Below are 11820 nucleotides of genomic sequence, written 5' to 3' on the forward strand. Positions count from 1 at the left end.
GGGTTTTCCACATATAAATATTTCTGTCAAGTGGTGAATGTTTTTGTGGTTATGATCTTAATTGTTGATTTGATTAACTTCTGATAAGGCATGATAACTAGAAGAATTGAGAGATGAATATGTTGAGTTATGATTAAGCATTGTTGATGTTTACAAGATTAAAGTTGTTTACTTTTAAGTTGTTATAACAGTCAAACTGGTTGATGTCAAGTATTATTATAAATATTGATCTTGACTGAGATATGTTTACTTTGTGTGATTGAATTTGAGTTTGGGAACTTTGTATCAGTTTTTCAGTATACTAATTCACCCCCCCCCTTAGTATTCTACCAGATACTTATTCTTTCATCATACCATCATTCCTAGCCAGTGAAGCCCCTATGATTATTAGGAGATGGCTATCTTCATGTGATTAGAGATTATGATCCTTGGTTTAAAGTATTTGATATTGTTTCTCAATGTACTTTTGAACCTAGATTAAAGTTTTTACATGATAAATGTTCCCTTGAGACTATGATGTTTGCATTGGTGCAAGCACTATCCTAAGAGGAGATTTCAAATCATGTTCCCATGATTGTGTTCATGATTCTTGTTTCAAGATTTTATATTGATATCGTTTGTTCTATTGGTATTGAGTACTTAAGTTATATACTTGGAGGCTTCATGAGGGTGTTATTTTTCATTTGAAGCTTAACATGGATTAAATATTTTTAGGTTCTCATAGATACTTGAAGAACTGGGTAATTATAGAAATTTTGTGGGATTAGAGACATGCATTTAGATGGTTACTCTTGGTGAGGTTATAGTAGGAAGATCAAGGATCCTTCACTTGGATATGGATGTGAGTTTATGATAAAAATTTAGATGAGATTATTGTTGGAGTGAGTCATCATGACTTGGTTATCATATAGGAGCATTCTCATTCCCCGCTATTGGTCTACTCAGTGATTTATCATCTAAAAATACATTTGCTCATTCTTGATTTTCAGATGTGTTGTATCATATGCTTTGTCTTCTCATAGATATGGATAGTTAGTTAATTATAGAATATTTATTTTGAGGGATGTTTGGCATGGCTATCTTCTTATGCATATAAGTTATATTATGATGTCATTTATGAAGATCATAAGAGATGTTTATTGGTTTGATTTATTGATTTGGGAATGGACACTTTAAATTTTATTTCCTTGGATAGAGAATATTTCATCCATGTTGGTACTACATGATTCATATGTCTTGTTTGATCTATGAGATTGAGTGGTTGGGTGTTTTTGAGGATTTTTAGTTTGGGTTATTAAGGAGATCATACTTGACAAATCATAGCACTTTGAGGTGTTGGTAGAAGGATGTGTTATAGTTTATAGGTTTTCTCTCTTCATTCTATGGTTTTTTATTGGAGGTTCATATTCATATGATTTGGCAAAATTGTGGTGACATTTGTAAGAGAGTATTAAACTCTTTGTGTTAATTATAGATCATTGTGATCGTTATTGGCTATTCATAGTTATGATCATTTACCACACCTTGGTTTGAGTGTTGATTGAAAACTTAGTATGATTTTTCTAATTTTTAGCTTTGACAATACCCATATAGTAGGAGTTCCTCTATGTATGTTCTTTGTTGATAGATTTTTGAAATCTTTTCGTCATGGTTTATGGGTTGAAAAAATTATGGGTATGAGTTTACTAATGTTATTGATACCTCCTTAGTATGGATGGTTGGTTTTATTAGTATGAGTTGTGGATACTATTTTTTTATCATTTTGGTTTTTGCCTTTAAAATTATCTTGGAGTCTTCTATATCAGTTGGATTTGATGCTTGGGTTATTTGGATTGGTGCATCTTCGTGCCTTGACACGTTCTTTTTCTTTCATATTTGACATGTTGGAGGATTAGATGGGAGTTCTTTATTGAGATGGTGGTCACTTTTCTTTTATTTTAAGTATCTTGATGGATCATGAGAGCATGTGGGAGATTCATGTGGTTTCATGTATTACTATGATGATATATTTCATTGATTGATCCTTATACAATGTATACAACAAGTGGGAGAGTTGGGATTAGGTATTGTGAACCTTTCATAAATTGAAATATTATAATGTTGTAAATAAATAATTATTTAGTTGTGGTGCATCTAGGAGACATGCTTAGCCACATTTAGCAATTATTTGGGGCAACTTGTAATGTTGTATTGTAACATTGGTTTAACTATTTTGTGTCTGGGAGACATATAATAATTTACTTGGGAAAAGTATTTAATATTGTGAGAACTTCGTATCAAATATGAAATGTGGGGTCAATGGTTTTGTGTTATCATGGTTTTGAGTCACATGGTTTTATCTTACCAATAGATTATTTTTTGTGAGCTTGTCTATATAAGCTTAAGAAAATTTTTGGTGGTTAAGGCTGGCTGAGTGAGTGGGATATCATATTATCGAGTTTTTTTTTAGGAGTTTGTATGTGAATCATGGAATTGAATGTGTTGATTCATCCTTGGACACATGGGGGATGCATTGGAGAGGCTTGATGTTTCAAAAGTATTTATTGTAACTCTATAAGTGTATTTGTTTTGTTTTGTTTTGTTTAATGTTTATTGTTGAAGATAAGATGGAGTATAGATACTTTGGGGGCTATGATTTTTCCTCTTCAAGATTTTCCTAGGGTATATCTTGTGTTATCTTGTGGCTTTTCTATTTTATCTATGCATTTGGTTATTCTATAAGATTGCATGCATTCTTTAATCTCATGAGGTTATGTAGGAAATGGATTAAATGAACTAGATATCATGTGTGATTTTCTAATATTCTCCTCCTCCATATGATCAGCCTTATTTTTATTTGAATAAAACACTACCTCATCAACCTTCACCTACATCACTCACCAACAAATTGGCTTAAAAATCCAAGATTTAGAAAAAAGAATTCTAGACCAAAGAATAGAGAAGAAATCACTTGGGTGGATGTATTGCATGGGTTGTAATCTATAGAAAAAATATCAATTTTATCCCTTGCATCTCAATGTCACATCATTAGTCATTAAATATCCTTTGGCTTAGACATGTGAGACATAAACAATATTATAGAGATAAGGAAGGGGGAAGATACTCTCTCAAAATTCTAGTATACTAGTACACTAGTGTTTATAGATAGGAAACATACAATTTACTTAGTTTACAAGTGGCATGTTCTTTTCAACTATTGTATCATATAATTTATATAGAAAATTTAACTTTAGTCTAGCAAAAATATTACTAGTTCTAGAATTTTAGTTATTTGTGTTTTAGGTTAGATTACTAAGAGCATTCTTTTGAACTAGATTCGTAGTTGAAATGGGTCTAAGCTAGGAAATGTAAAAATAGAATTAGTCAATTGAATGTTCTAGAAACCAAATATATGGATGGCAAGAGAGTTTAAAGATATTTAACAAGAAACCAAATGAAATATGGAACCTACATATGTTTATTGTTGTAGAAGATCACTAGGGTCATGTGGAATGGTTTTAGGTTATGTGTATTTATCTTTTTGATCTTTTTGAATTAACTTATATAGGTTTATTGAATTTGCTAGCATCCCGCACATGATTGGTATTGAAGTTTAAATATTGATAGATAAAAATTGGCTAAGACTAATTGGAAGATTCCCAGGGTGGTCAAATTCTAAATTATAAGACTACTTGGAAGATTCCCAAGGTAGTCAAATTCTAAATTATACTTTTGAATTAATGAAAATCAATAGTATAAAGTATGAACATTTAGGAGCATGTCTATAATTAGTAAAATGAATTTGTGTGATTATACTAAATATTTGGACAATCAAATAATATTGATAATCCAATTATAGTGCCAACTATGAAGAACATTTTATTTTAATAAAATAAAATTAAAGGAGGAAAATAGAAAGAAGAGACACCAAACCAAAGAGAGGGCTATACAAAGGGATCTTCTAATATATTTAAAAAAAAGAGTATCCAAAAAAGAAATATTGCTCAAATCAAGATTGACTCGTAGATAGGAATACAAAGATATAGGGGAAGGAGAGGAAAGAGGGAAAATGGAGGACCTTGAGAGATGAGTTTCATTCCCAGTTGTTTCTCAATAAGAAGAAGATGACAATTTTAGATTATGAATTTTTAACAATAGAAATCATATATGGTTGACGTAAGAAAACAAAAATAGAGTGCTTTAATGGATTCATTGATGTAAAATGTGCAAAGTGATTAAATGGAGAACAAAAAGAAATAGAAATAAAATTAAATATTTAGCTTTTACACATGAAACCTCAAATGAATTTTTTTCAAAGAGGAGAATTATTGCTAATATAAATAATCTTAATGATTAAAGCTCTCTAAGAATGTGTTGAAAATAGGAACCAAAGAGAAATATCCAAAATTAAGACAGAGAATGTTGGAATATGCATATGGAAGTTGAATCCTTGATGAAGAAAGTTCAAGAAAGATTTTTAAGAGAAAAATTACAAGAGAGTTAACTTGTGAAAACTTAGTATGAAAAAAATAAAATAGAAATGATTGTTAAAACCTTGGAACCCTTAGAGACAAATAAATTTCAGTTTGAAGAGTGAGGAGAAGAATTTGAAAATAGAAGAAAATAATTAGGACACTTTTTGCACTAATATAAAACTCAATGATAAACTGTATTAGGAAGTTACAATTTATTATGTTATATTCTAAAAGTTTGGTGATAATTGGAATATGCTACCATTACCCTTTCTTGTTCTTATGGGGATGCTAGCATGATTTTAGTGACATTAATGTGACTGTGCTAGAGTCCTTAAAGTTGGGTTTTCAAAATATGAGAAAATAGAGATAGATATTACAAATGAATTAGAATTGAACAAAATTATAGGTGTTAATACAATTTAACGCTTTTTTTGATTGGGTGTATGACTACTACAATTCCTTAAATAAGATCTAAGGTGCATGTTACTAGAGAAAGTTCACCAAATGACTCTAACTTATAATGTGAAAGTTTTAAGGCATTCAATTCCTCACATTACACTATCAAGAGGTGAGTCAAGTGATATGGAAACACTCAAATAGTACTTAGCAATTTATAATAAAGATCTTATTTTTCTTGATATTGTTATTGCTTTAATTGTAAAACATCAAGGAAGGATGTGTAACATAAGGCCATGTTAAGGGTAAGTGCAAAGATATGGTGAGCCAAAAGGAGGTCATAAGTGGTCACCTTCTTTTTGGAATCAATGAAATTTGAATCTTGGTGAATAATTTACTTGATGCCTACATACAAAATTTCAACTTATAATAATAAAAAGAATTGTAGTACTTTGCATCTAGTTTTTGCACTATTAAATATTTAAAAGAAAAAGGGTTAAGATTAAGAGCATTAAATATTGAGTGCATACAAATGTGGTTATATTAATTTTTTTTTTTTGTAATTAATCTATTAGTTAATTTCTACCAAAAAAAATTGAAATTTATAAAACATTTTTTCAACATATATATAAAATGTAAAACAATCTTGGATCATTTTTAAAAATGTAGATAAAGAGATAAAACTAGCTTATATATATTTAATAATAATATACATAGAATAAAATAATAAAAGTACAAGTCACATACCTAAAATATAATTAAAAATTAATTTTTTTTTTCTTTACTATGCTTAATTATTAATACTTAATAAATTTTGGTATTATATTTCTTATTCTAATATAATATAAGTAATTATATTAATATTAATAATAATAACAGTATTACTTATTTAAACTATAATGCCTATGATTTGCTGTATTGTAATATATTATATTCATAACAATGCAAATTCATTTTTTTTGATAATAGATAAGTAAAATATTCTTAAGTTTCCTCACATTTACTCAAAAATTGAAATGTTAACTTATACTTTTGCTGCCATTGTAAGAAGCCTCTTGACTTAATAATAAATACTGTATGCTTACCACACTATAAAAATTCATTTTATTTGAATTATAAAAAAAATATGATATAACTTAAAAATAAAACAAACATTAATCACTTAAATATTACCCTTTCGGTACTTATCTTATCAAAACAATTACAAATACTATCATACAATTCAAAATTCATAATCTTCCAATAACTTACAAATCAATCTATATAATATTTAACAGTAATGAAAAGTTGACCGCTTTTAAATCCATCCCCATGCATATCTCCTCTGGAGGACTGCAAATAGTTATGTCATTTCATCATTCTAGTAACCCGTAGCATTATCCTCGATTTGTCTAATCTCAAAAAGGAAAGGTGTCCTGTGAAAGCCTTCAATATCATTTTCTATTCATAAAATGACTTCATATATATGGCTACACTGAAACAAAAGGCATCAAATCCTTAAATTCTTTCAATATAAACAGTATGACTCATTTTAAAAAACAGAGTCCAAAAGCAGAGAAATCTTAGTCCGCGTGTCATATAAATGTGCCATGTGGATTGCATTGAAGACCGCCATTCTTCTACCTGTCAAGATCTCACTTTTTTTCCAGATTCAGACATGCATATTTTTAAGTCCAACTCTGTGAATGCTAAGCCTGAGTTGAAGTTTGGAACAAAGTCTAAGGAAGATGGCAACAAGCAGTGGTGCTCCTTTAAATGCAGAGCTTCTCAAGGCGTCTAAGATTATCCCTGATGTTATTGATGAAGTGGGGGAAAGATTTTTGGACCTGAGAGTCCTGTACAGAGATCATATAGAGGTTTCAAGTGGTGTGGCCATGAGAGTGCAGCAAACCCACCAAAAACCAAGGGTAGAAATGAGGGGCTATCCCTTTGGCTCAGAAGATCTGTATACCATTATCATGGTGGACCCAGATGCCCCTACTCCCAAGGACCCTGCCTTCAGGTGCTACTTGCATTGGCTTGTGGTCAACATTCCTGGTGAAACACCACCCACAACAGGTAAAATATAGGAGCTTTTTCCATTGTTGTCTTTTATAGTTATTAGGGTTATTTGGAAGGGCTTTTCTAATCAGAAAAACTAGTAAATTTCTAAGTCTGTTCAAAATAGAGATGGGTTTATCAGAATACAAGTGTCTGAGAAAATGTTTCATTGAATATTCTATTGGGTATTATAGTTGCAATTTTGGTTGTGAATGTTGTGACGTGCAGAGATATGGGATACAGGAAAAGAGGTAGTGCCTTACGTAGGTCCAGACCCTCCTCTAGGCTCCCACCGTTATGCTTTTCTTCTCTTCAAGCAGGTATGTACATTAATTTTATATATATATATATATATATATATATATATAGAACTATCTATATATTACATACATATATAGAGAACTCTACATAAATAATAAACTTTTTTTCAATCTAATTCTTTTATTTTTTTAATATGTTTTTTAATCATGAGTTTTGTTACATATATATCTACATACACATATTACATATATATCTACATACACATATTTCATATATATCTATACATATATACTATACATATAGAGAGTATATATACATGGAGAACTACAAACTATATATAGAGAGAGGGGGGAGAACTACAAACTATATATAGAGAGAGGGGGTACTACAAACTATATATAGAGAGAGAGGGGGAACTACAAACTATATATAACTCTATTACAAATTTTGTTACTGGATATATAGAGAGTATATATACATATATAGGGAACTACAAACTATATATATAGAGATGGGGGATAACTACAAACTATATAACTATAGAGAGAGGGGGGAACTACAAACTATAGAGAGAGAGAGGAGGTACTACAAACTATATATAACTCTATTACAAATTTTGTTAGTGGATATATATATAGAGAGTATATATACATATATAGGGAGCTACAAACTATATATAGAGAGAGAGGGGGGAGAACTACAAATTATACAGAGAGAGAGAGGGGGGGAGAACTACAAACTATATAGAGAGGGGGGAGAACTACAAACTATATATATATAGAGAGGGGGGAGAACTACAAACTATATATATATAGAGAGGGGGGAGAACTACAAGTAAAAACTATAAAGAGAGAGAGGGGATACTACAAACTATATATATAGAGAGAGGGGGAACTACAAACTATATATAACTCTATTACAAATTTTGTTACTGGATATATAGAGAGTATATATACATATATAGGGAACTACAAACTATATTTATAGAGATGGGGGATAACTACAAACTATATTTATAGAGATGGGGGATAACTACAAACTATATAACTATAGAGAGAGGGGGGAACTACAAACCATAGAGAGAGAGAGGGGGTACTACAAACTATATATAACTCTATTACAAATTTTGTTAGTGGATATATATATAGAGAGTATATATACATATATAGGGAACTACAAACTATATATAGAGAGAGAGGGGGGAGAACTACAAACTATAAAGAGAGAGAGAGGGGGGGAACTACAAACTATATAGAGAGGGGGGAGAACTACAAACTATAGATATAGAGAGAGGGGGGAGAACTACAACTAAAAACTATAAAGAGAGAGAGGGGATACTACAAACTATATATAGAGAGAGAGGGGGAACTACAAACTATATATAACTCTATTACAAATTTTGTTACTGGATATATATAGAGTATATACATATTGGATATGAGTACATACATATATAGAGTATATACATACTGGATATGAGTACATACATATATACATGTATGTACATATATACATATATATGTACATGTATATATACATGTATATATATACATATGTATATATATATATATACATATGTATATATATATATATGTACATGTACATATATATATATATACATATGTATACATATACATGTACATATATATGTAAATATACATGTATATATATATACGTATATATATACGAATATGTAGATATACACATATATATATATATACGTAGATATATACATATATATACGTAGATATATATACATATACATACATATATACATATATATATATATACACATATACATACATACATATATACATACATATACATATATATATACACATAGATATATATATATATATATATATATATATATATATATATATATATATATATATATATATATATATATATATACTGGATATGAGTAGATACACACACATGTATACATATACATATATATACAAAGATATATATACATATACATATATATATACACGTAGATATATATATATATACACATACATACATACTGGATATGAGTAGATACACACACATATATACATACTGGATATGAGTAGATACACACATATATATACATACTGGATATGAGTAGATACACACATATATATATACATACTTGATATGAGTACATAAACATACACATACATACACTTACACATACATACATACACATACATATATATATATACATACTGGATATGAGTATATACACATACACATACATACACTTACACATACATACATACACATACATACATATATACATACAAATGTAGAGTTCTCAATATAACTATTTTTCCAATCTAATTTCTTTTTTGTTTTTTTATCACAAATTTTATTACGGTATATGAATTAATTGATATACATATAAGGAACTATATATAGTTCCCTACATATATGTGTACTAGAGTTCTACATATAACTAATAACCATTTTTTTAATCTAATTCCTTTATTTTTGGATATGTATATCATCAATTTTTTAACTGAATATAATACATACACATATTACATACAAATATATACATATATAATGAAGGATATACAGATTCTACATAAATACTAAGCCATTTTTCCAATCTAATTCCTTTGTTCTTTTATCATGAGTTTTGTTACTGAATGAACTATATATAGTTCCCTACATATATATGTGTACTAGAGTTCTACATATAAGTAATAACCATTTTTTCAATCTAATTCCTTTATTTTTGGATGTGTTCTTACTGAGTATAATACATACACATATTACATACAAATATATAAATATATAAAGAGGGATATACAGACTCTACATAAGTAGTAAGCCATTTTTCCAATCTAATTCCTTTGTTCTTGGGATTTGTTCTTTTATCATGAGTTTTGTTACTGAATGTGATTTTTTACTTTTGATTTTTGTGTAGAAGGGAGAGATCAAAGTGGAGCCCGTTGAGGAGAGGAAGTTTTTCAATGTGAAGGATTTTGTGAAGCAGCATGAGCTGAGCCCTCCAATGGGAGGGTCATATTTCTATGCGATGAAGGATGATCAACTTGAACACACAGGGAATCAATCTCCTTTCATCACCCCCAATCTGCCAGGTTGATCAAACATAAACAGCTAGGACTATTTTGCAGTATTAACCAGAATTCTGTCAACAGTGTTTAATAGAGCTTCATTACGACCCGTTGTGAAGAAAACTGAGGAGTCTAAAATCCTATCACCAATGGTGAATATGAACAAGTTTTTGGTGTTTCATCATGTTCTGTTGATAGTTTGTATAGCTACTACATAGTTTTAAGTAGCTTCTAATCCACAAACAATTAAATATTGTTGAATTACTATAAACAAAGCTCACTAGCCCTTTTTCTTCATTTTATAGATCGTTTGTAAAACGGATGCCTTTTGATATGGGCTTCTAGCACTACATTATAGCTTTCAAATTTATAACGGATTCTTACAGATTATTTTAATAATTTTAATTTATTTAACTTAAGTAAAACTGTTAATAATAAGGTGCCAGTTTTCTTCAGGCCAAAAGATAAAAAGTAAAAGTTTAATACATAAAATTATTATTTCTTTTATAAAAAAGACATAGAATCAGGAATCAGGATTATAAGTGACAATTAAAATTAGGATAGCATTTTACATAGGATTGCTACCTTACCATATACATTAGAAATTATATACACACGTATATATATGTCTTTGTTTAAATATGTTTTTATATTTACTTTTAAATATAAATATATATATATATATATATCTAAAAATACAAAGAAAACTGATCTTTTAGAATTTATAATCTTGTTTTTAATTTATACAAGATGTTTTAAAATCTAGAAAATCTAGAATTTATAATCTTGTTTCTAGTTTATTTGGTAAGACCTTTCTTCACTGATCATAAATAGAAGTCCCTACAAAGAAGGAAACACTAATATAGGTTAACCAAATCAACAAGAGTACAAAAAGTAATAACTTTTTGCATCTAGATGAACCAACATAACTCATGGTATAAAGAAACATATTGCATATGTAGTGTGTCAAACAACTCTTACCTTTATTAGACCATATATATAAGAACTCCAGCCAACCTAAATTCATGAAATAAAAACTACCTTTAGCTAAATCAAACACATGAAATAAAGTATATAAGTATATAACACATGAAATAAAGTAGTATATAACACATGAAATAAAGTAGTGTATAACACATGAAATACCACATGAAATAAAGTAGTGTATAACACATGAAATTTGAACAAGTCTTGTAGCTGTCAACATATTTGATATCTGCAAAAATTGATATTACATAAAAAGATAAAATACAATATAATTCTACATTAAAACTTTAGAATATCTGCTTCCTAATGTAATACAAAACATCTATTTTTTCAAATGTGCAACAATCACCTTCTTATGAAGTCTAAAATAAAAAAGATCTTCTTTCCATCGTAAAGCATAACCAAAAATAGAGAAGGAAGGTGATTAAATATGATATTCCATTCTTTTTTTTGTTCTCAAACAATTCCAAAATGACGGAAAAGGGCACTTAGCTGATTGTGATTTCAAATAATTTAGTTTATCTCCCATGAGTAACTTATGATGCAATATTTTCTAGACAGTATTTGTGCATTTGCTTGTGCCTTAGTCTTCCAAATTTTAGCACTTAAGC

General features: G+C 28.9%; 1 protein-coding gene across 2 annotated transcripts; it reads left to right on the plus strand.

Moving 5' to 3' along the window:
* The first annotated feature begins 6514 nt into the window (after window positions 1-6514).
* LOC131068785 (uncharacterized) lies at window positions 6515-10519 on the plus strand. 2 transcript variants are annotated; one of them, XM_058004060.2, is made up of 3 exons: window positions 6515-6908; window positions 7119-7210; window positions 10075-10519. In XM_058004060.2, the coding sequence occupies exons 1-3, from the start codon at window positions 6578-6580 to the stop codon at window positions 10249-10251; spliced, it is 600 nt and encodes a 199-aa protein (XP_057860043.2). In that variant the 5' UTR covers window positions 6515-6577; the 3' UTR covers window positions 10252-10519. The 2 variants fall into 2 exon arrangements, with proteins under 2 accessions (XP_057860043.2, XP_057860042.2); XM_058004059.2 differs by having other exon boundaries at window positions 6516-6908; window positions 10072-10519.
* Window positions 10520-11820: the final 1301 nt, after the last annotated feature.

This window comes from Cryptomeria japonica, chromosome 7, assembly GCF_030272615.1.
Source record: "Cryptomeria japonica chromosome 7, Sugi_1.0, whole genome shotgun sequence".
NCBI lineage: Eukaryota > Viridiplantae > Streptophyta > Pinopsida > Cupressales > Cupressaceae > Cryptomeria > Cryptomeria japonica.